At 46.3% G+C, this 25,687-nt stretch overlaps 1 protein-coding gene across 1 annotated transcript in view; it reads right to left on the bottom strand.

Moving 5' to 3' along the window:
* kmt2bb (lysine (K)-specific methyltransferase 2Bb) overlaps positions 1-25,400 on the bottom strand; it is a 38,178-nt gene extending 12,778 nt beyond the window's left edge. The window contains exons 1-24 of the mRNA XM_061238230.1: positions 25,088-25,400; positions 20,234-20,312; positions 14,269-17,559; positions 13,856-14,064; positions 13,588-13,707; positions 12,760-12,916; positions 11,679-11,901; positions 11,198-11,262; positions 10,539-10,799; positions 9,608-9,714; positions 8,112-8,222; positions 7,522-7,635; positions 6,740-6,886; positions 6,514-6,606; positions 6,241-6,358; positions 5,873-5,986; positions 4,889-5,073; positions 4,377-4,478; positions 3,156-3,266; positions 2,741-2,817; positions 1,534-1,757; positions 1,224-1,327; positions 601-738; positions 186-344 (exon numbers count right to left, since the gene is read on the bottom strand). Of these exons, the coding sequence (XP_061094214.1) occupies positions 186-344; positions 601-738; positions 1,224-1,327; positions 1,534-1,757; positions 2,741-2,817; positions 3,156-3,266; positions 4,377-4,478; positions 4,889-5,073; positions 5,873-5,986; positions 6,241-6,358; positions 6,514-6,606; positions 6,740-6,886; positions 7,522-7,635; positions 8,112-8,222; positions 9,608-9,714; positions 10,539-10,799; positions 11,198-11,262; positions 11,679-11,901; positions 12,760-12,916; positions 13,588-13,707; positions 13,856-14,064; positions 14,269-17,559; positions 20,234-20,312; positions 25,088-25,393 (6,615 nt within the window). The 5' untranslated portion in view covers positions 25,394-25,400. The remainder of the gene's footprint in view (positions 1-185; positions 345-600; positions 739-1,223; positions 1,328-1,533; positions 1,758-2,740; positions 2,818-3,155; positions 3,267-4,376; positions 4,479-4,888; positions 5,074-5,872; positions 5,987-6,240; positions 6,359-6,513; positions 6,607-6,739; positions 6,887-7,521; positions 7,636-8,111; positions 8,223-9,607; positions 9,715-10,538; positions 10,800-11,197; positions 11,263-11,678; positions 11,902-12,759; positions 12,917-13,587; positions 13,708-13,855; positions 14,065-14,268; positions 17,560-20,233; positions 20,313-25,087) is intronic.
* Between the last annotated feature and the right edge of the window lie 287 nt (positions 25,401-25,687).

Genomic DNA, 25,687 nt, shown 5'->3' with positions numbered 1-25,687 from the left:
CCACTTTACAGGGGCGTCACCACGGATTTTGGGCCCCCATGACCAGACCTCACACAGCACCCCAACACCTATCTTTTGATTTTTTTTTTTTTTTTTTTCAGCTCTTGGAATCATCCTCAGTTGCCCTCCCCCGTATGGCTTTGGTGGAGCCATTTTGGAGCAGAGCTGGCTCTCCCGTCGCTCACCTTTCCGCTGATGAGGTCCCTGTGCTTGTGGCAGAAGACCTTCTTGTCATCCTGGAAGACGCAGTTTCGAGTGCGGGCGCACATGAAGTGGTAGTTACTCTGGCAGGAGGTCAGACAGCAGCCGACCGTGGCGCCGGTCTGGTTACACCGCTCACAGCGCTGAGGAAGAGGAGGACACCGCTCAGAGGAAGGGCACGCAGAGAGTGGGGAAGGTGGGAAGGGCGGGGGGGGTGAAGGGTAGAGGGAGAGGATGTTGGGTAAAGGACGGATGAAAGTGATTCACCAGCTGGGTTCTTTGTGTGCGGACATGACACAACCCCACTACTTGTTATTAACCTGCATTGAAGTGACCAATTATGAGCTTGGATGCCCACTGCTGCTATTAAAGACACAGTGTTGACAGGGGTGAGCTCACCATGAGGCGCCCCCTGGTGACCGCACTGTGCACGTGCATCAGGGAGCCATTGTCTTCCTCAAACACCTCCGCAGACCACATGGAACAGTTCACATGGGCCCATTCATTCTGTCCGAGGTACAGCAACCTGCCCGCATCCTGGGAGGGAGAGGGAGAGGGAGATCAGACACAAGGCTAAGACATGTTTTTTTTGTTTTTTTGTTTTCTTCTCCATTTAGTTGTGATGTTGTGTTTACAACAAAGAACACAAATTTAGCTATTTAAGCAGTTAGCAGTTAGACCCCAGGTCATTTTCCCATGGAAATACCCAGAGCCACCAAACAACCTAATTAGCAGGAACTGCACTTCAACCTCACTGCCAGCAGCAGCACGCAATTCCCTCCAAAGCCTTGTTAAACCAAAGTATGGAAAAGACCAGCAGTTTCAAAGGAGCAAACAGCTGGGCAACACATGTACTCAGTAAAAATGTTCCCGGGATGCTCATGTCATACCCGTACACATCTTGCATTGCTGGCCGGCTGTAAGCGTTAACATAAAAATTGGGCACTTCTTTGCACGGCAGCGAATGGACCAGCTTGACCGCACCTCCCCCGCTGGGCCTTTCTAATGAGGGGGGTACTCACGTTGGCTTTCGCGTCCCCATATTTCTGACAAAGGGAGCACTGCCTCTCGTCATCCTTAGACCAGCCAGTGTCCAGATCAGCTTTCGAAGGCCTCCCCTTCTTCCCTAAAGACGAAATACACAGGACGTGAGTCAACCTGCAGCCGAAACCAATCAGCATCCTCCCAAAGAGGGTTCATAGGGAGCAGTCACGTTCCATAAACTTTGCGGCCTTTCCTATTCAACTCAAAGGAATCCAGTCGAAGCCGCAGAGCATGATTCAGGGCCTCTCAGGGGAGGTCACTGGAGTAACGGTTTGCCATGGCCGTTACCTTTCATTTTTAATCGAAAGCTCTTGTTCCTGGAAAAGCTGCCAGCTGGTTTTCGGGAGACGGGAGTCATGAGGTGGGGCCCCTCCTCCGTTTTGAACTTGGGGACCCTGTCTTCCCCCTGGTGTGGCCTGACGGGCACCCCGGTCCTCAGCTCCTCCCGCTCGCGAAACTGGGCGTATAAGTGCTCAGAAGAGGGGGGCAGCACAGCGTTGGGAAGCATCCCGCTAGCAGAGGAAGGAAATCGGACAGGTCAGAAAGGACAGGCAGCGTTTATCTACCCAAAACACAGCCCAGTTTGAGACACACCCATCTGCAGCATTTCCACGGGACAGCAAGCCAACCGAGGTCACTGAACACTGTGCATTGTTATCCTGATCCTCTTGTCGTGAAACATCACATTCCATTTTTTTGGGAAACTCAACACTCTGCCAACATGATGATGAGAAAATGTATTGCGTGCAAGGTAATTTTCCTCCAAAAACCATTCAACTGCTTTTTTAAAAGGCTAATGATTCCACATCGAATGAGACACAGTAACCCTGGCTCACTGAAATCCTGCTATCCCTGGGTAACACTGCAGCCACATCATGCCGTGGGGCCCATCCGTACATTAGAACACTACTTTGAGGATGACCGCAGAGACCCCTAAACTCTTCAGGAAAGACCTTTAAATCTTTCAGTCCCAAGTCACATTCAAGCACAACTATCGTAAAACGCCTTATACCTCTTTAATCAATCAAAATGACTGCTATACTACTGTTTTGAGACCCTATTAAAACCATACTTTCAATTTCCTTAACCAAAGCTAAAACCCCTTGGGATTTGGGCAGAGCCACTCCATACTGGGCTTGGGACTGGGGGGGAGAAAGAAAAAAAAAAAAAAAAAAAAAAAAAAAAAAAGGAATGGGAGGGAGGGACATGGATTGAGTTGTTCCCATGATTAACAATGATGTCATTTATTTAACTTTTGCCTCCTGCATGCAGAACGAATAAACCCATTTATGGAAAAACAAGATGTACAGCATCTGCCTGCATGCTTCATCCCACAGAATCAAACAAACCTCAAAGGCCCAATGACACAGTCATTGTTTGCATTGTAAACAAAAAAAAGCTATCTGGTTTCAAAAATTACATGTAATACTAAATGTCTAAGAACACATTCCCGAGGTTAGTTGAGCAAGGTCTAAAGTTTAAAGTATTTGCTTACACTGGCAGATCCTTGCAGCGCGGGTCCCACACTGTGGGGTCTTGGCTGTTAAACCAACAGAAAACCTCCTCCAGCAACTGCAGAGGAAAAATGTTCACGGGGTAGAAAATGTTACATATTGACAATGCAAAAACAACATATAATCCCCCAAATCCCCGCAGGAAATTAAAAAAACACAGTGGAAACATGACTGAAAAAAGGGACTTTCCAGATGAAATGAAAGGCATGCACTGAAGGAGTCACTGAGAAATATATGTGTGAAATTTGTGCGTGCGTGCGTGCGTGCGAGTGTGTGTGCGTGCATGTGTCTCCTTGTCATTGACTCCCTCTGAATGAACGCACGTGCACACACACACACACACACACACACACACACACACACACACACGTGTACACGTTCATGTGTGTACGATACCTTTAAATAGTATGAACGGGCCAGAGCAGTTGGTCTCTGGTCCTCCGAGAGAGGAGACTCCTCCTCCAGCTGTTTCCGGATCACCTGTACCACGTCTTCATGGAATGATTTCTGAGGAACGGATGGGAGCGGCCGTCAAAATAAGCCATCTGCAGTCAATGCTATTCTGTTCACATCATGCGATAATACCACTCCACTTCTATCTGTATTCACCATGAGCTGAGAACTATTGTTCAAGGAGATGAGCCTTTTCAGTTTGCAATCGTTTCGGCATTCAACTCCCAGCCACAGCCAGCAATCTCAAAATCCTATCCAGCTGTTTGGGCTTTAAAGCTGACCATATCACTTGTCAAACAGTACTTACCAAACACTTGAAGTGTCATTTCTCATTGACATTTTTCCCTTAAAACCCATCCCCATGCTCTTTTTTGTTTCATTTTGTTTGAAAGGTCATAAAAATACACACCTCTCGAATCAGATCTAAGATGAGCAAGTAACGTGAAAGTAACTTTGCAGACAACTTTATCTTTTATGTCTGTTCATTCTCAACCTGCGGTGCAGTGTCCATGGTATCAAGAAAGCCTTTATTTAAGCTTTCCAAATTAAGAGGCAACTTAACATGTCCGTAGTAATGACACAAGTGACTTGCTGTGCAATATGCTCCTTTCTAGTTGAATCGTACTCGGGTTTAACTTTTAGTTTAGAGGATTGCTATCTTTTTCCTTCCTCTAGAGATTATTCAAGGTTCTTTTGTTGTACAAGTTCACCAGTGAAGACATTTCGGTCGAGTGACTGACGCATTACAAAGTGATGATGAAAAGGATGACTCAGTTTGCGGCAGTGAGTCATTTACTAATCAGTTAAAATGCACTCGGGAACTCACAGGCTGAAGAATTCACTGGGAAGCTGGCCAATGGTCGTAAACACATCAGAGATGGGTTGCGGTTTGCACAGTGCTTATATGCTGTGACGTTGTTTACACATCGGTTGCTGACACATCGGCTGTTGATGTGTTGTGTCTACTAGAAAAGCGTACACAACCTTCTTGTCGTGGGGTGAGCGGGAGTGAAATGCGTTAGCATCGCATCCCTCTCGAGCCCAACAGCCCTGCCGAACTGAGGGGGGAACACACCCAACATGCGCCTCAACCTGACACTCGTGTTTTAAAGACGCCTCTTGTGGCCGTCCCCCGTGGGATAGGGGGTGGTGGGGAAGACTCACGAGTGTAGTGTAGAGGCCCTTGTCAAATTTCTTGCCGACAGCACGAAGGTCGCAAGCCAGCTGGCCTTCTGCCCCGCTGTCAGGGTCCGTCTGAGATGTGCACTGGGGGAGACAGGAGAGGACAGAGACATGGAAACCCACACAACTCTGCACACTGCAGCGTGTGTGCAGAAACAGGGCCCCGACACATACAGCAAAGAGTACTGCATAGAACGAGTGTCCATTTGTGTCAGTCTGGGAGGCTTTTTTATCAGCCTGAAGCCACCAAGGCCATTCGCATTCACAGGGTGCCAAGCGGTTACGCGGAACTGAGTCACCACGTGTGTCTGTATGTATGCAAGTGTGTGCATTTATGCAAGTTTTTGTGTATGCAATTGTGCGCGTATGCACGTTTCTGGGTGCGCTCACGCATTTGTGCAAGTGTGCGCACGTGCATATTGCGGGTGTTTTTACTGGAGTGTGCGTGCGCTCATGAGCGAAATCATGCGGGCGTTTGACGCGGGCCTCCTCACCTCCCTGCAGCTGACCAGGTGCTGGGTGAGGGTGGAGGTCAGCAGGCAGGCCAGAACCTTCTCCACCCCGGCCCGCAGCTCCAGGTAGAGCAGGTCCCTCCACCCGCTGGGCTGGGAGAGGCTGCAGGGTCCGCAGGAGTACACCACACTCTCGGGCAGGCTGGACAAGATCTCGTACAGGTCGTCTGCCGGGGGGCGGGGGGGTTAACCAGAACATGCGTTCCAACCTGTGCCCTATTTCCCCTTCAGCCACTGCCTCATTACCAGTACCAAAACTATTTTTTTCTTCATGTTAGATCTCTATCAAACAAATTGTTTCCTGGAATTGCTAAAACTCCTGGCAACCTCTGCAGGCTCTTTAAGAGTCTTCGATAGTATCTCAAACACTCAAACACACATCCTGTGAATCTTTTTTTTCTCATGCTTTCAAAACTGCTGCCGCCAACCCTCTACTGAAGATAAGATTTAAAGCAATTTCAGACCAATATCGAACTTTTAACTTTTAAAACTATACTAGAAAAGGTTGCTTTCAACTAAAAATAAAGCAAAACTTTTAAAATTAAAATAATATTCTAGAAGAATATAGGTCAGGTAATCATAGCACAGAGTGCGCTCTCACTAAGACAGTTAGTGCTCTCAGACTGATGCCAAAAAGGTGTCATTTCTGGTTCTTCTTGACGCAGCATTCAACACAACAGATCATGGAATTCTCTTAAATCATCTTGAGAGCTGGGTGGGTCTCTCTGACTGGGTTTTAAACTGGTTCTGAACTAACATTACAACGGTACTTCCATATGGTGGTGAAGTGTTAGAGAAACATGAGATAACTTAAACAGAAATATTTCTTCTCCAAATGTCCATTAAGAAGGCCACGTACCTCGTGAGCCAACTAAGTTGAAAGCAAAGAGCTAAAAAGCTAGCAGTATCTAGAGAAGGCCGTCTCTACTTTGGAGAGGCCGTGTGAAAGACTGCGATCGGACTCACCTGACAGTCCCTCGCACTTTGCATGGACCCAGTGTGTGCAGGTAGCGCACTGCATCATCTGGCTGTCGTAGTCGTTGTCCTCGTAGCACTTGTAGCAGATGGGACAGTAATTTCCTTTAAACAGAACATGAAAGTGATCAATATTTAAACAGTCTCACTCAAGACCACAGTCGGTGGGGTAGTCCAGAGGTCCGGAAGGAACCCGGCTTGTGACCCGAGGAACCAGGTTCTGATAAATAAATTGGTAACCTCAAAAATGATAACCGTCCCCGATTCAACAAGACTGCTTCATTTCACCCAGGACAAAAACACAGAGCACCAGAGAAGAGCAGCACGAGCCGGACGCCCAGCCTCCATGTGATCCTCACCCTGGTCATAGAGTTTGACGCAGTCAGGACAAAGGCCCTTTTCGTGGTTCCATTCCGAGTCCCAGCTTTTCCCCGGGGTCACTCCACAGCTTTTGCACCTGATGCACGTCATGCACACCTGCGGAAAGGGGCAGGAGTGAGAAGGGCCGAACAGACATTTCCCGAGGTCCCTTGAGGGAGTCCCTGTTGAAAAAAAGCCCTTATTTAACACTGAAACAGACCCAGAGATGTAGAGCCGAGGGACTGGTTCTGCCGGGCGGGTTCGGGGCTTACCCAAGACTTCTTGCGCTTGTTGGGTTTTGGGTAGTTGGGTCCCAGGCAGTAGGGATGATAGCAGTTCTGACATTTCTCACACTCCAACAGAGGCTGAAAAGGAGTAATGTCCAGATTGAGTGTTTGACTCCAAAGAGGACCAGCCAAAGGTGTGCACCAGGTCACGCAAGTGAATAGGCACCAGCTAAGTGTGCCCCACCCAGGCTAGTGCCCCAGGCCTCTCTACCTTCGAGGGTTTGTTCTTGCGCCCACAGACGTGGCAGAACTTGCAGCGGCGGCAGCACCAGTTCTCCTTATTCTCCTCCAGGGGGCGATCCGCAGGCTCCAGGCAGAAGCGGTGAAAGGGCTCACAGCACACCTGACAGTACAGCATCTGTGAGGAGAGAAGAGACGCTCAATCCACAGGAGGCGGCCTGTAGCCTTGTGGCTAAGGTACATGACTGGGACCCGGAAGGTTGGTGGTTCAAGCCCCGGTGTAGCCGTCGGGCTCTTGACTAAAGGCCCTTAACCCCACATTGCTCCGGGGAGGATTGTCCTCTGCTTCAGTGTAATCGACCGTAAATGGTAAAACGGTAAATGTCTGCATTTATATAACGCCTTTATCCAAAGGGCTGTACAATTGAGGATTCTCATTCAGAGATGACTCTGAACGAGGAGCCTGTCTGCCGCTGGCTGGCACCAGTTAACTGGGAAAAGGACTTAATTACAAAATACACGTATAATTACCAGGAAAATGACATAAGTGTACTGACATTGACATTTCTGTGATTGCCCTGGTAATTATAGCCTCCATTCATGAATGGGTGGCACTGCAGGGGGGAGAGGCCTGGAGGATGTATCACTGGATCAACGGAAAGAGTGTTTACACTTCTGCAAAAGCGAGGGGGAGGGGCATGAGGGGGGTGTGGGGGTGTGGGGAGGGGCATGAGGGGGGTGTGGGGAGGGGCATGAGGGGTGTGGGGAGTGGGGCGTGAGGGGTGTGGGGAGCAGGTCAGTAGCGAGCAGTACCTCGTGGTGACCTTTGCTGGCACAGAGCAGGCAGGCGTACTGGGGCATGGTGGGGACGGAGGTCAGCACGCTCAGGCCACCCATCAGCCACATGTTCTGGATGTTGCAGTCCTCCTGTGGGACAGGGGGAGAGGAGGGCCAAAAAAAAAAAAAAACAGACACACGAAATCAAAAAATGTAAAACTATTTTCCTCTTAAGTTTTCACAACTGTTGCTTCTGCCAGCGCCACCTTTACATCGCGGACCTCCTCGCTGACTGCAGTCTCAATTGAGTGCAAATAAGCAAAACTAGGTACAATGCTGACCCACTGTGGATGTTCAAGGTGTTGCATGTAAATGTAATTGGTGGACCTGTATACATGTTCGGTAACTACATTCAGGAAAGAGTCACACAACTTTTTAATTTAGAGGAGGGTGAGACTGGCCATTTAAACTGGTTTCAGTATATATATGTGCTTAGATCGGCGGTGCCAATTCAGATGGGTTAAGAACCACAGCTCTGATTGGCAGAGAGGGGCCCTGCTTAGGAACCACAGCTCTGATTGGCAGAGAGGGGCCCTGCTTAGGAACCACAGCTCTGATTGGCTGACCTTGAAGTCGACGCGGATCTTGTGCGAAGGCTCGGACGGCTCCTTCTCCCTCTGGGCGAAGCCATTGGCGAGTGCGGCCAGGACGCTGGGAGGGGTCTGCTCCAGGGGACTCTGGGAAGGGAGGAGACAGGGCGGGTCAGTTTGGGCAGGGTCCCGCGGCCCCGCCTCAGAAACCGCCACCTCCTCCGCTTTCTCCTCCAACGTCGGCACGGCAAATGCCGCAGTGTCCTCCTCCTGCATGGAGAGGGGGTCCTCCGAATCCGAGCGGACCATACGGAGGAGCAGCCGCTCGGCCTGCAGGCTCTCCCTCTCCTCCGTGTCCTCCTCCCCGCCCCGGGCCTCCTGCAGAGCCTGTGAGGGGGTGGACCGCTAAAGCCAAAGCAAAAAGCACCAGCGTTATGCCAAAAGACCCGCAAGCAGGCCGCTCACACACACACACACACACACACACACACACACACACACACACACACACACACACTCGCAGAGGAGACAGGCAATCCCACCACCAGGAAAAAGCACCACCGGGTGAAGAAGAGTGAGTGAGAGTGAGAGTGAGAGTGAGAGTGAGTGTGAGTGTGAGTGTGAGTGTGAGAGAGAGAGAGAGAGAGAGAGACGTGCAAAATCCTGCAGGGGTGTTGTCCATCTAGGAGTCAGTTAAGGCAGTTGGAGTACGAACGGGCTTTTCCAAATCCTGAGAGCTGAGGGCATCTTCCCAATTCCCCACCAGTCAGTAGCACTGACTGTGAAAGCATCAAACGGGCTACGAGCTAACGCAGCAGCATTGATCAATGTAGCTCTCAACAAAGAGCAATGTCAGCGAAAATTAGGTGTAAAATTGGATGTAAATTGGACTTTAATGCACTGAAAACCCCCACACACACACACAATTGTGAATGGGAGATGTTGTTAACCTTGACATTGTGAGAATCAGTGCAAGACATTACACAGAAAGAAGGAGAAATTACAAGCTTATAGTCAGAATATTATTTGTGATTTCATGAGACAAGAACGATGTGACTCTGAGGTACTGGAGCTGCCCGTCCCTGTGTCATGTGGGTGTTACAGTGTGAGGAGTCTGGACAGCTTGCAGAAACGGTGTTACAGTGTGAGGAGTCTGGACAGCTTGTTGAAAGGTGTTACAGTGTGAGGAGTCTGGACAGCTTGCAGAAACAGTGTTACAGTATGAGGAGTCTGGACAGCTTGCAGAAACGGTGTTACAGTGTGAGGAGTCTGGACAGCTTGCAGAAACGGTGTTACAGTGTGAGGAGTCTGGACAGCTTGCAGAAACGGTGTTACAGTATGAGGAGTCTGGACAGCTTGCAGAAACGGTGTTACAGTGTGAGGAGTCTGGACAGCTTGCAGAAACGGTGTTACAGTGTGAGGAGTCTGGACAGCTTGCAGAAACGGGGTTACAGTGTGAGGAGTCCGGACAGCTTGCAGAAACGGTGTTACAGTGTCAGGAGTCCACGTGACCATGTCTGGGTAATCGTTACCTTTTCGACTTTTCGGCGGCAGGGTGGGACTCGGTGCTGGCCGGGTCTGCGATGCCGTACACCGTCCTCCGAAATGCCACCAGAGAAGCCCTCCAGAGACGCCAGGTCTGTGGGGAGACAAAAGTTGTAAATGATACTGCGCCCTTGAGCCGCGCCCCAAAACTTCTTGTGCTTTGTGTTGTGCAGATATACAGAGTTGCCCTACTTCTGTAGACAGTAGTTCTTCGTGAATTCCCCCAAAACAAGTGTAACTGTGGATGTTCCTGAGTAACGATACCGTTTTTCAAATGTTAACTTTTTGCTGCTTTGATCCCCAAACACATCGACCCCATTGAGGTCCACGTACCAGGGTGAGCAACATAGCAAGGTTAGCAATATTTCAGCTTCACCACTAGAGGAAGACAGTGTGAATGCGAAACGTACAGCGCTGGGGGCTCTTTCTAATAGCTTATTTTTCTCCTCATTCTTCGCCTGACCCGGAAATTGATTGAGGTTGGCCATCTTAAAGGAAATTCCAACCAGCTACAGGTTCCTTCCAAGAGCCAGAACCTAGAAATCAGGAGGCTCCCGAACCTTTCCTGAGCAAGGAAACGTGAGCGGTCTCTTTGGTGGAAGCAGTTCTTCGCAATGCGTGACTTGTAAAATCTGGGGATCCACCTCTACCCATCTACCACGCATATGCCACGCTGTAACTGGCATGGCTTCCAACTGACGTTCGAAGGAGCAAGGACACGGCAATTGCCTAATTCACGTTTTCTCAATTTCCCTGTATTCTCTGCCGTCTCTCGCCTCCTTTGATCGCCTCTCCCGAAGGGTGGAGCCAGGAGAAAAGAATAAGGGGTGCAGAATAAGCCATTGGAAAGCAGCCCGGGTATGAGGAGGATGTGCAGAATGAGTGCCCGGGCCCGCTGACCCTTCCTCTTGCTCCTACCTTGGCCCCGAGGGCCGGAGGCCCTCCGGCGACCAGGGGAGGCAGAGTTGGAGCCTCCCACGATGTCCAGGTCGGAGTCGTAGTCCAGGAGGTCGCAGTAGGAGCGCGGCTTCACACAGCGCCGCGGCTGCTTCCTCAGCGACGGGCTCTCGCCGTCAGCCAGGGGTGTGGCCGGCGACCGGCCCCCTCCTTCCCCCGCCTCTCCCTCGTCGTTGCTGGAGTGACAGCCGCTGGCCGATGACCTCCTCCGCTTGGCGTAGCCTGCAAACACGTACACAGACACGAACGTGACGCATGCAGATACACACGGGATGTCCAGCGAAAACACCAATTTAAAATTGCACCTAATGCCCAAACCGGTGAAACATGAAACTACACCCCTTAAACCATGCTTCCTAATACTACTACAATCTCCATTTCCTTCCTGCACCGACGACAGTATCTAAGTTTATGCTGTAAGATTGCCTTAACTACCATCTGTGATGAACCTTATGACTTCGCATCAGCACGGTTTGTTGCCTAAAAGAGCATCTACTAAATGCCTAAATGTCAATGTGAAAGGCGCAATGCGTGACACTGAGGCTTGAAAAGCCCATGCTATTCTGGGGGGGAACTGGTGACATCTGATGGAGGGGGTGTGTAACTGCATGCTGGCGTACCCTTTTGGAACTTTCCCACTAGGCGCTGGGCCTTTTTTTCCTCAATCCGGTCACACCTCTTAAACCTTCAAAGGGAGGGAGGGAGGGAGGGAGGGAGGGAGGGAGGGAGAAAGTGAGCAAGAGAAAGAGAACTCCCATGTACAACTTATTAAATTAGTTGTCATTTGAAGCTTCAAGGTCAGAGGTGGAAATGAAACTAGAAACGGATACTACCACAGTAAATCCCTCAATTCTTACATTAGTCCAATCAGAAATGAATCCGCCACCGCAAGGACAGTGGAGTTTATTACAATTACAAAAAGGACGGCTATGACAGAAGAAAGCCTTTTTTGGTTTATCGGTTGAATTGTGCAAAGCAAACTGGTTCAGACGCCAGTGAAATATGAATGAGAATTCAGCATCGCTTCTCACTTTAAAAATAATCCTTTACAATGCAGCATGGTTAAAAGGTTGCCTTGAGCATCGATAATGTGCCACTTACACACAGCACTGCCGCTTGGTGTTGGGTCCCCCAAACTTGGGCTTGTCCAGGCAGTTGATGCATTTGCCGCAGTCCTCTTCGTGGTGGCACCCCTTGCAGGTCCCACACCTCCGCGAGCGCATTCCGAAGGGCCCGTACTCGCTGCGGGGACGGACCCTGCGCCCCCGACTCACCTTTTGGTCCTGTGGGGTGGGACTGCTGGGTCCTGAAGGGGACGTCCTGCCTGAGAGGGGGGAGAACACTGCCATTGAGAAAAAGAGTCTTTTGGGGTTTCTCACACTCAAGGTATACACAAAATCAAACAGGCAGGCTCTAAAATAACCTATTTGTATCGTGGCTGAATTTGGTCAGCTTTGTATTACATGTATAGTGTTCATTTCTACCCTGTTCTGGTGCTCTTACCCAAGCCATTTGTCAATAGCCAAAATGGCCTTGTGATCTGCACAAGAGCACCTGCAATACAAATAAACATAAATGTACAAGTGTACTAGGGGCGACATTGGCTCAGGAGGTAAGAGCAGTTGTCTGGTAGTTGGAGGGTTGCCGTTTCAATCCCGCCCTGGGTGTGTTGAAATGTCCCTGAGCAAGACGCATAACCCCCAATTGTTCCTAATGAGCTGGCAGATAACGGCAGCTAATAGCCGTTGGGGTGCGAGTTTGCGGATGAATGGGGGAATGAGAAGCATCAATTGTACAGCGCTTTGGATAAAGGCGCTATATAAATGCCAACCATTTACCAAGTGATGGAACTTTCAAAAAGTGAATTGTCACCTCATCAACTGATAAAAAAAAAAAAAAAAAAAGGGTAAATATGTCATGTCAATACTTTACTTGCTAGTTTAATACCTCAACTGCAACCAACTCTAACTATGAGCCAGTGGAGGATGGTCATCGGCCCTATAGCCGGGTTCCTCCCACTGTTTGAGGCTTTTTCTCCACACTTGAGTGTTTTACCTCATGCTATCAGGGGGCTCTTTTTAATTTTTACTCTGTAAAGAGTCTTTGTGACAGTCGTCTGTGAAAAGCGCAACAGAAATGAAGTTAAGTTGAATTGAATTGAACATCGCCCTCGTGGCATCACCTTCTGCAGTCGGAGAGGGCGAGATGCTGGATCTCTCGTGCAGTGGCAGGGCACTCAGCCGCGGGATGTCGTCGGGGATTGTGGCACGGGGCTGCCCCAGAACCACGGCCGCCGCCCGGCACACGTGCTTGATCCGCGGACCGCCTCGGCGGAGGTCCTGGTGGGTCGTGGGAGGGGAAAAGAGGAACTGAAGCTAAAATACACTTTCCTATCAGTAAATGGCTATATGGATACATTACCAAACAGACACTGGGCAACAGAACACCATTTTTTACTTACTCACTTGCACAAAAGATTTCCCAACTGGACTACACTCATTCATACTTCCGCATACTCAATGCACAAGCTGACAGATCGACTGAGCACTTACTCCCTTTGGTCACTAAAACTACACAGCACCTTGCTGTGATGTTCGACATCAGCATCCATTCACATATTTTATAGGCATACTTTTACTTTTTCACTTTTCTTCCGAGATGGGTACCCCAGTGTCAACTTAAATAGCTTTACGTGGTTCTGCAAATCCAGGCAGGCCAGCACTACAGTATTGATGTTCAAGCCTAAACTATTTCATTAACTGACTACAGGGATGGTGTCTACAAAAGATAGAGTGGGGTTCAGTGAGCCAGAGCTCCTCTGGTCACTCCAATCATCTGCAGGGCACACTCAGATGCACAAGTTCCAGTTCTAATCATTCATGTGGTCGATTCATGTTTTCTCTTGTAGTACAGTGTTGTCTGTGGCAGTAAAAAAAAAAAAAAAAGTCACTAGCTTAACGCTATGTGCACAGGAGGAGCTTCAGTGATTCTGTCAGTGTCGCACCCATACCTGAGGGGCCCCATTCCTGTTTGCGGAGCCAGCCTCAAGGCGCTCCTTTCTTTTCCGTCTTCTCTTCACACCTGTCACACTGCCATCTCGGGCTCCCGCACTCAGAGCCCCAGACAGAAGCTACAGAAAACAACATTTAGTCACTGTTGTATGCGACTGATGTCATGCACTCTTGCTACTAGGGTCGTAGTAGCAACATTTAAGGAAAAACAAAAAAACAAAAACTAAGTGTGAAGCACAAGATCTAGGACAAAAGGCCATTCATTACCTGGGAAGACTTGAGCTGTTTCTGCTGGTCGATCTTGATGAGCTGGACCCTGGCTCTCTTCAACAGGTGGAACATCCTCTTGTTGGCACTGGTCAGACGAATTCGGTTTGAGGTGCCCTTCTCCTCCAATACCACCCTGTCACTCTCTGCACTCTGATCCAACTCTGGCAGTAGTTCCTGATTTGTAGCCTCTGTTTTCAAGGTCTCATCTTCAAGAGAGAACAGGGTCGTCAAATGGAGTAAGAGAGCACAACTAACAGAAAACTTAAATTAATTATACACATAGCACAGAACACACGCCCAAAGTTTTAATTACTCTGACAACATCTGATGTTTTAATTCATCATGTTAGTCTGCGACAAGTTACAGCACAAACAACACTCACTCAAATACATAGCAAAGAGAATGCTTACCACTGGGTTTTGGCCAAGGAGAATCATTCATGTTCACCTTTTCCTTAGCCAAATCCTCCATTTGAGGTCCACATTGCAACATCTGGATCTCTGAATCACTGGCGCGGACACACACTGCTACTTTTCGGACAACTCCAGGAGAATTGAGATCCTCAATCTTCAGTTTAGCTTTTTCACTCTCCGTGTCCGAGAGAGACTTAATCAGACTTGAGCCTTTGTCACAATCAATTTGCCCTCTTTTTTCCACATCAGCAGAGTTACCAAAAGGAAAGCAGATTCCATCCTTCTTCCTGCGTCTTCTACCACTGCCTGGGGTCAGCTTCTTTAGTTTTTTATAGATCTTTGTTTGCGTCCCCCCTGTGCAGAGCTTAGGAGTCCTTTTCTTGCGAGGGAGGGGGGGAGTGCCGGCAGATGGGTCCCTACAGGTTAGGAAACCTTTAGGGGAAAATCGTTTCTTATATTGTCTAACTTTCTCTCTGGGCTTAGCTAGAGTGAACACTTCTCCGCCAGAAGCCCCAATCACACGCCACTTGAAACTGGGCTCCCGTAACAGAGATTTTCGCTTTCCCGAAAGATTATCCAGGGTCGAGCTTTCTTCTGCAAGTATGGAGTCCTCACTGGGCCCCTGGCTTGATGACAGATAAGTATCCAAAGAGGGCTCTGTCGGCGTGTCTTCACCTTCCTGAGGCAATTCAGGAATCAGGTCCTCAACAGCAGACTGCTCACATTTCCTGCCCGATCGTGGATGCAGGCTAAATGGGTGGCCTTTCTTTGGGGTGCTCCGCTTGGGGAGAACAGACATGCCTGCATCATCCATAAACCTCTTTGGTGTCTTGATAACCCGTGAGGACCGAGCACTAACCACAGGCATGATAAAATGCCGGATGTTCTTGAGGAATTTGGACTTCCTCCTCTGACGGTCTCTGGAGCCTGGCGACTCTCCCTCTGCTCCATCATTCCCATCCTGGTCAAGTAGCTGTTGGGCTAAGTCCATTTCCAATTCCTTACTCAAAATGGCTGGTCTGGCCCTTTGACGTTTCACCCCAAGAAACTGAAGGCTTGAGCTAGGAACTTGTTTCCTACGGTACTTTGTCTTCAGGACACCAACTAGTTTTGGCCTTGAAGGGGTTGAAGTGGCGAACGAACAGCAATCACCAACATCCACCCCCTCCTGCAATCTAGGCAATCTAGGAGGCTGCCCTTTACGTTTCACCTTTTGGCCAATTAACGCCCTTCGTCGCTTCTTTCCATGTCTAGGAGGTTTCCTGACAAAACACAATGGCCGTTGTTCAGTCACTGGAGGTTCTAAAACTAAGACCTCTCCATCTCCTTTTGAATCTGCAGCAACCTCCTCTCCCGTCTCTGCAGCAATCTCGGCTATGTCAGGCACTGCGAAAGGTTCAGAGACGGCAGGCTCAAGAGCAACTGCAGTTTTATAAGACCACTGCCTCTTCTTCATAGGGGAAGACCTTCTCCTCCTTGGAACTCCCACTTGACCGGCTTTTCGTCTTGGCTTAGGCAGAACAGCTATTGCAGAAAATTCCTCACTCTGGGCCTCAGCTTCGGGGACAGGTAAAGGTGGAGTAATTCCGACAGCAAGATTTTTCTTCGTCTTACGTTTATGGCTTGTCCAAGGCTTATGGCCACGCTTCTTTCTTGGGCTAGAGAGGTTAGATCTTACCCTTACTTTAGGAGCAGGTTGGATGGCAGCTTCCAATACAGCCGGTTTTTCCTCAGGAATATCACTGATGTTTTCTGCTATTGGTTCTTTCTCTTCTGAATCAGAACCAACTCGACGAATCAAGAATGATGGCTGCAAACTGTTGAATTTGCCAGGTGAGGAAACCACCTTCAGCTGGAGTGGCGGAACAGTCTCTTCAATTAAAATATCTCCATCTGTTTGTGTGGCCTCATCTGGATAGGCTTGCTTTACCTCTCCTAGTTCAATACTTACAGACAACTTGTCTTTTCTCTGCTTGCATGACTTGGCTCGTTTTCGTCTTTGCTTTGTTAGTCCAGGTGTGTCCTCAACTTTAATCTCCTCGCAGTCAACCTTTTCTGGACTTTTAATCACCCAAGAGTCATCAGAAGTATCCTGGTTCATTTTTGTGGAGTCTCCTAAGCCTTCTGCCGTTTTGCCAAGATCCTCAGACTCTTGTGGCTTACTTGCCTTGCTTTTGCCTTTTACTAACGTCAGGGTCCATACAAATTTACTCTGTTTCTTGCGTGAGCCCTTAGAGCCACGTCCACCAGTATGTGACCGGGCTGAACTTGCTAGCATAGCTTTTGGATTCCTAACCCTCTTCAGCTTCAGTCCTGGGATTCCCATGTCTTGGCCATCACTTTCAAAAGGTAGACTCTCAGCAGTGTCAGGAGATGACTTTTTAGGCTCTACTGCTAATGGGACATGGATGCCAGTGACTTGGTAGTCATCCTTACTCTTATCTGTGCTCACCAATTTCTCCATTTCCTCTCCAAGTACTGGATTGCCTTCTGTCACCATTGAGACCTCGGAAGTGCTAACCTCCGCACTGGGACTTCCCGATTCTGCCACCAGACTCCGAGCGGTCTCAGAAACTGGATCACCTTTTTTACGCCTCCTCCGTTTAAAGCCTTCAGGGTTTGTCTCCAAAGCTTTCTGCCGGCGTCTGCTTTTCCTTCCATCAGTTTTGGACTCTGCACATACAGTTTCCAATGGAAGATCGTGCTTCTGTGCAGACTGCCTCCCTTCGGTCTTTTGGTCATCGACATTAGCTTTGCCCCTCCGACGAAAACCGCTTGGCTCCGTTTTCTCTACTGCCGCCAACCCGCCTTGCTTAGTGACTCTGCCTCGTCCTCTGCTTTTCACAGGCTCTGCACCATCACTAAGGGTCCCTTTCTTTAACTTGACATGGGCAGTAGAGAGCTGAGGACCTTGTAATTTCCTGGCTTTCGACAGAAACTGAAAACCGGCCACCTTTAGCTTTTTGACGGGCTTCTGACGGACCACAGGTTCTTTCTTCACTGTCGTTTTTGCCACTAATTTGACAGTAAGTCTTGGCTTTGTGGATTTTTGGGGCTTTCCCCTTGTTGATGACTGAGGTGGCACTTTCTTTACATTTTGCGAAGGGTGGTTTTTTGAACCTTTGCCACTGTTGATTTGAAGCTTAGCATTTACAGATTTCTGCTTCGTTTCTGGGGGAGGTTTAGTAGGCTTTTTAGGAACTGGTGATGCAGTTCTTGTTGCTGGAAGGACCAGTGCAGGAGGGGGCTTCTCTTGTGTCCGTTTTAACAATTTTTTAGGAGGATTGCCTGAAAATAAAGATGAATTATTTGTAGTGAATTTTCTTGTACATCCAAAAACACAGCCATTGGTTTCTTGACAACTGCCTCACTGCAGATCATAGCTTTCTTAATGTGATCCTCAAGAACTGGCCCAACAGCGTACAATCACAAATATGTGATCATTAGAACATGCAGTTGATAAGGTGATGACAATGGGTTATTGCCATCTAGCATGGCTTCTGAGCAACGTCAAAGAAGTCCACACTAGGGCTTGCTGATATAGCCATTGCAGTATAATCTTTCTCTTTTTTTTTTCTTCTTCTTTTTTTTGTAAGTGCAGTACCAACCATCTCCGGCATGCGGTGCTAAATTTCTTTCAGTCTTTTTTTATTTAATCATACCTGATGCAGTAGTACACCTCCAATTTTCTATGGCAAAGTGAAATGCTTCTGGGGGAAAGAAACATCACTCGTATCTTCAATGTTGATATGACAGCAACAGGGCCACGCTGTTTCCATATGGTAGATAAAAAGATGACTACAAGGATAAAGAGCGAAAACGTTTCTCAAAACTAATAGGTAAGTTAAGCAACATTGCATCGATACAAGTGATGTTTTTTTCTGCCCCCCGGAAGCATTTCACTGAAATCTGGAGATGTGTTACCATATGATTAAAGTATGATTAAAGAGGAAAAGAAGGAACAAAACCTACCACCAGCTGCGAGAGATACTTCTTATTGCACAAAAAATATATATATTCAATGTACAATAGCTACATCATGCAGCCCTAGTGTGCACAAAATCCAGTAAGCATTTTCAATATGACAAAGGAAATAAATATCAACTAGTGACTGCAGAAGATGAATGGCTGATAAATGACAGTGGTTTTACTTGTATATGTGTATCTGCAGTATATATATCTTATATATGTTGTATATCATAAAGACTGCGGGTCTTTATATCCTCAATGTGAGGACTTATTTATCCAGAGGTCCACACTTGCACAGAAATAGCAACAGGAAAAAATATATATAATGGGCTATATCAGTTAGCTAACATTAGACTGCTGTCTGTGTGACTGTTGTGATCAACATCAACAAGGCCCGGGACCCCCCATTGTAACAGACTCTTATCCCGCCCCCATAGACTTTGCACTTTAATAAAATTTCACATACCCGGCTTCAGAATCATCTTGTACTGCAAATATTTATTTTTATTTTTTATTTATTTACATTCTACTTTATTTTATATCTATGTTTCTATTGTTAGTATTATTCTTTATGTTGTCTGCATGCACACAGCAAATTCCTTGTATGTGAAAACTACTTGCCGAATAAAGCGATTCTGATTCTGATTCTGCCAAAATGAGACAACTACAGGCAGAAACAAAGCTGAACATAAACAATATAATGGCAATTACAATTTGGTATCACTGTAACACATCACAGGTAACAATTTAAACGCCCACACAGATTTTTTGTGCTTTATGAACTTTTCATACGTTCCATAGTGATTCAAGTAAAAAAAGAAATCAAAAATGTAAAGAAAAAAATGTCATAATAATAATTGGGTCGAAGTATACATATTTTAGGATCAAACAGCTATTTCCCCAAGCTGTAAAACTTTCCCACGTGACATACGTTCTTTTTTTCTTTTTTTATTAACCGATGATGTTGCTAAATATAAACCTGAGCCCACGTAAGCTGGCTCTTTGAGACCAAGCCAAAAAAACGTTGGGACACCATTTGAGAACCCTGTTGATCTTCTAAATTTGTTTGTTTGTTGTTAGTAATTTACCAGTTATTTTACTCCTTGATCCCTACCCTTCACTATTGTATTCTCTCCATTTAAGCTACACTTTCGCCACTGTCCATGTTAACACAGAGAACTGAACACAGGAGGTGGAAGGGTTAGGGACTTAAAAAAAAAAAAAAATTCATAATAATAATAATAATAATAATAATAAACGGCACTGCTCTTTTCAAACATTTTCGGGCCGTTTTAGATACTAAAACCAGAAAAAGAATGCTGATTCATGTGGGCCTACTATAAGAATAATTTGTTATTCAGCCGACAATTTATCCAAAGTGACTAGTTGATTAGACTAAGCAGGTTATAATCCCACCTCGATGTGGGGTTAAGGGCCTTGCTCAAGGGCCCAAAAGTCGTACGGACCTTATCACGGCTACACCAAACCTTCCGGTTAATGTGCAATATCTGCATTTTTTTTATTCACATACAAACACCACACAATTTCGAGACATGTAAATGTATTTTGAATTATTTATTAAACTATTTTTCCCCCCAACAGTGTTGAATGAAGGTGCTTGAAATGAATGTTCAGTGGTCAGCTGCTGTATTATCACATTATTATTTGTCATTATGAAAGTGGTTTGGACGGGTTGAAAAAAATGCACTACAAGTTTTCAGGAGCAGATATGGCTTTAGAAGCAAAGCTGAAGCATTGCATTGCAAATTGATTTCTCAAAATACGAAAGCAGAATAAGCGCTAATAGTTGATGTTGCCTTCTTTCGCCTTCTGAAGCTCTTTGTACATACTGCTGAACGGAGATGATTAGATATTTTCTTCAATTGTTAACCATTTCCCTTTGACACAAGCTGCACATGGAAGAGAGTGATGGTTCACTTGGCATGGCAGGCGAGGATCTTCAGTAATCTTTCTAATAAAGAGGGGTACTTACTTTTTGAGGGGTTGTGTCCAGAGCGTAGAGGGCTCCTGTAGCCTGGCCTCTCAGGGTCAAACCCTTGGAAATCATCTCCCTGGCAGATTGACACAGAGGAAAAAAACTATTTTTGCATGCCATGGTAAGAGGTAATATTTGCTTAACACCCAGGCTTTGTTAGTTAATTGTTAGTTAATTTAAACAACTACAAAGAGAATGGTAACAGTTAGGACTGTTAATATTAACATATTAAACAGAGCAATTAATCAATTATTTAATTAATTTGTAAAAGTCATTGATCAAGTTTATTTTTATCCACATTTGCGTTGGCTCGCAAAAAGCACTTAAGTGAAATTTGGATGATGGGGGCAATTCCAGCGTTATGGATGTGACATTTGGACACAAAATGACAAACAAAATCCCTCAGAAAGATTGCTCTTCTTGCATGATAAAAAAATATTCATGCATATTACCATAGCACCCCCTTGGCTGAAGGGAAGGGCCAGAAAGATCATGTTCAAAGGCAAAGGCAAAGGGACCGGTATTTTGGGCAATACACTTTAACAAGCCAGATCAATATGAAAGGGAACACTGCCAGCACGTGATTGGTTAGAGAATACTATGCAAATGAGGATGCGCCTACTCCACCCACCACAGACACAATTTTTCTAAACTGTAACAGCCAGGCTGAAACAGTGAGTGCAATTACTCTTTAATTCAATTACTGCACTATACGGACACCTCAATACTGGAGGGAAAATATTACAGGCCAATGTCTGCAGCAGGAAAAGCATGGCCTCACCAATAAGTGGACTGGACAATATCTGCTTAAGAGCACCGCCTTTTCCCACTATAACTCAACCTTTACAGGGCTCGACAATCTCACATTACTAGAGCAAACAAAACCAAGTGCTGGACAAGTAAACCTGCTTGGTCACCTACCCAATCAGACAATTCATGGCTAATTCATAACTTTACTTTTTTCAAATATAAATTCTGTACCAGTCAGCTGGCACAAATGACAAAGTTGTGTGCGAAAAGGAAAAAAGGCCAAAAATAAGAAAAAGAAATACACCTCACCTCCACCTCAACAACTACATGTTGGAACAGTCTAAAATCAGCAAGTTAGGGGCTAAGTTTCTGATGAAACAGCATTAAGAGACGATAATAACTGTACTTTCTCCCATACTGTACAACACGTTATCATGTTGACATGACAGATTTATTTATTTATTCATACATCGCTAAAACAGATTGAGCTGGGGAGTCTGCTCCCTTCCAGTGTTTATTTCAATTAAGTTGAACTTTCTTGACATTGAGCCGCTACTGAGGCAAACCAGAGTGTCAGAAATACTACCAGGACCTGTTTCAGTCAAAATGGCTAACAGTTCAATGGGGAAGAAATTATCTGCTTCGAGTGCAGTTCACAGGAAACACAGAGTGAAGCGTTAAAAAAATCTTACCTACTGTACCTTCATGGTTAAATGAACCTATATTCACACAGGCTCCAAACACCACACGGAAAGATGCCTGTCAGGATTCAAACCCAATACATTCTTTCTCTGAGGGAGCAGTCCCATCTACTGCACCACACATAGGGATGACATCATCACCACGGTGATGTTTCTTCTCCTTTTTAACATTTACACCATTTTTCAGTGTTCAGTTTCGCCCGACATGAGCGTTGCCAATTAAAAGCCACGTCACGTGTGTACTTTCAAATATAGAACGAAGAACAACAGTAATGTCATCCGCTGTCGTGCAAGCGTCGTCTCCTGAAATGACCCCTCTCCCACGGTCTGCCTCTCACCCCCATCTAGACAGGCGTTGCAGCCTACACTTTGAACATAGCCCAGCGGGCCTGCATCGGCTCGGGCAGGACAGACATGAAAAAGTGACAGAGTTCTGAACTTCAGCTTACGGCCTTGAAACCGAAAGCGGTCTATTAATACATTTTCACAGTAGTAAAAAGGCTAGTAATGTCGATTCAAAAAGAGTGATGCTTTAACCCTAACGGCCGTGTCACGTTTTTTGTACTCCGACTCTTAAGTCAACTTGCTCAGATATTGTTGTGGTGGGTTAAACGATCTTATTTCTTTTCTTTTTTTCCTTCACTGGAAAAATAAGCTGGGAAATGCATCTGAGTGCTTGAACAGAGCAGGTATCCTGCACGTTCCATTCCCAGAACTTGGCATCTCCACCAAAGCATAACATCTAAATAATACCAATCATTAACAAGCCCACGATCACTGCAACTGCTAACAATAACAGTTTCATTAGAGTCACTTAGCTATTAATATCAGTTGTTGTCACAATGTTACTTTACCCCTCCACTCTCACAGCACTCATTAAATGAATGCACAAACATCAAATGAGTCAGTTGTTCCTCAGTTGTTCTTCATTATTTCTTTATCGCTTTCATTAGTACCTCATTTGTGCAAATGTTTCTATGTATAAGCAATGAAAGCTAGAAAACAAAACAAAACAAAACACCACCTAGAAGTCTAAAATCATGGAAAAAATAAACACTTAAAGCCTAAATTTTGCAGGGGCGTAAGAGCCTCTCTGGATCAAATCGCTGGACATTCGTTGGACTACAAAATGTGCAATTTCTATCAACAAGTCCTCTGCCCAGAAAGCACTGGCAGAAAAAACACACAATCACAGACACCAAAGCAAACCGTGAAAAACTGTTGGCTCTGAACTCTTTTCCCTTTCGGGGACTCCTTGGCTGCTACCTGAACGCACGGACCTGGAAGCGGCCCGCACCTTGCACTCATTCCTGGAGTAAAGGCTGAACAGAACTCACTAATGGGCCGGTGCAAACTCATGATGCTCTTTAATGAGTGCACCCTATTAATGAATCCATGGCTTTTGCTCCTCCTTTAGTTTCACATACATTTCCAATTAGTCTGCATAATAGTAATCTGTCATTTTTAGATTGCAGGATCCCCCCCCCCCCCATCATATTTTGGAGCGCGGCGTGATATTCTGAAATGTCATTGCGTGCCATCGGTCAGCACAGCCTTCTACCTGAGGAAGCTGGGCTGAAGAACGTCCTGTTGATGCATTAGGATTGACAACAGGGCCGCTTCAGAGCACCCCGGTCCCCACGGTCCTCACTGCTCAATAGACATCAACCGTTCCCTGGCGTGTGAGCACCACGCTTCTGTTATTAGCCCTGAATATGCAGCTTCACAACTCAAAATCAATTATTTTACAATTACAGGTACATAACGCAGAGGAATGATTATAGTAATTTGCAAGACGGGAATAATTTATAAATGTGCAGGACAAATTTGAAAGTTAGCAGGACATGAATATGCCAGCTATGTTTCTGTTCTCCTGGTTATTGATTCCAGGTTATATTCCAGGTACCTGTATATCTAACGTGTAATAATGTCTTATTTTATGCTTCTCGACATGCAACTAAAGGGACAAGAGCATCTGCCAAATCAGCAAGCAATATTGGCATTTCCAAGCTTGAATACAACTTAATTTTAATCTGCTGCTCAGACCAACCATGAATAACAGTACTATTTTTTTGTTATGAAAAGGTAACGACACAATTCGCATGAGAAAGGAAAAATGACAAATTAACGGAGCTGCAGGTATACGGTTATACTGCAAAACAAATAAAATAATTAACTACGTGACTGTGAAAATTAGTTCGCCATCACACGGACGTACTCAAGACTAAAGGTACACAAGTAGAACTTGCTCTATATCGGTGTTGTGTGACTTTCGACGCGAATGTAAGGAAACTAACTTGGTCAGAGAAAACTCCATTGGTCAGAAAAGGACCACATGGAAGAGCTTGTATTGACATCTCAAGTAACCAACCCGTTGTGTTCAAGTAATTCTCAACATGACACAAAAAAACACAACAAAAGTGGATCAGTCCGTTTCAGCAAAACAAAAACAAAACTATGCAAGTGAGCTAAAATCGCGGTTGTTCACCGGCTAAATGGAGTAAAGGAATAACTTACGTTACTAAACCAAGGACAATAGCGGTTGAATGCTTTCTTGCACAAAGTAAAACAGTAACTTAAACTTAACTTGAATACTTTAAGTTACGCTACGATACTTGTCAGAAACGTTCCACTGAATTGCACACAACAGATTTACCCACTCAACAGGGAGAGTTTCACTGTGTTACTTGTTTCACCCATTGCGACCCAATGAATTCAAAGGCACTAGAGAGGATATCGGCTAGCTAACAGTTAGCTAGCCAGCGATCGACAGAGATCGTTTTCCCTCCATTAAGTAGACACTGTGCAAACACCGTGATCCAGCAATGTTAGTTTCACACATACTAGTCGACCACTAATGATACACGAAGCCACAAAATGAGCGTGCGTGTACTTTGCATAGTGTTGGTTTAGTGCGTGTGTTTAATAAGCTTCCTCTGTCGACCATCTTGATATCTTGCTATATTCATTCTACAATGCAGCTAGAAACTGGCTAACCCCCTCCCCCTCTCCAACATAGTACATTAGCTAGTACGCTCGTAGCTACACCCAGCATTGACTTGCTGCACACCTGCAACGCACAACACATTTAGGTATAGAGAATGTTATGTTTAATGGGGTCCATTTGCAAAAAAGGGAAAGAATAAATATGCGAATACGGGTGATTCTAGATGTCCTCCTTTGTTGATGACACCATCCAGCTATCTAGCTAGTTAGCTAGCTAGTTACAATTAGCTTGCTGGCGATCATGGTCTATCGGTAAACCTGTCTTTCTTCTGACTAACTAAGTATAATTTTATAAAATACACCTCGTTTTAAGCGAGCAAGTGTCACGCAGCGCTGCTTATGCAAGATACAAGCGATCTGATTCAAATGAATAGAGAACTAGTTTGGAGCTCACCTCTTCACTGCCGCTTGAGTTGTAACCGGCCTCTCCAAGGCGCTTATATTTAGCCTCCATCCCAAGTAAACGTAAGTGCGACGGGTCGTCGTTTAGCGCAGGTCCAAGGCTGGAGGGCCTTGGGCCTCCAGTGTCTGTCTCTCCGGCTTCAGTCCCAAACCGGCCGAGCTGCGAACGCTTCTCAGAACGCAATCGACTACGCGACGACCAGGGCCGACCCGGGAAACGACCCCTAGCAGCGGCCGTACCGCAAGAACTTCCCCCCGTAGCCGCGGTTGCTGATCCGCATCCCGCTGCCGCCATCATTAGCTTCCACAACAACTCCGATAGAACCTGGCTGAGACGAGAGGGGAAGGCGCGAGGTAGGGGAGGGGAAACCACGAGCTCCCTGGGAAAGCGAGTCTTTTCCGTTACCCCTTCAAAATTGTATCTTTGGATCAATTAAAACAGGGGATGGGGAAAAACCTAATATATCTAGCTGAGCAAGTTATTCTTCAAATCCGCCACAAAATACATCAATACAGCCAATGGAAAGCTATGCTCTACTGTGCGACACAGGAGAGCGATAGTTTGGAAAGTGAACTTCAAGACCCAGCGTTC

This window comes from Conger conger, chromosome 1, assembly GCF_963514075.1.
Source record: "Conger conger chromosome 1, fConCon1.1, whole genome shotgun sequence".
NCBI classification, from domain to species: domain Eukaryota; kingdom Metazoa; phylum Chordata; class Actinopteri; order Anguilliformes; family Congridae; genus Conger; species Conger conger.
Note: the sequence above shows the minus strand (reverse complement) of the source record. Positions and strands in the feature narration are given on the sequence as shown.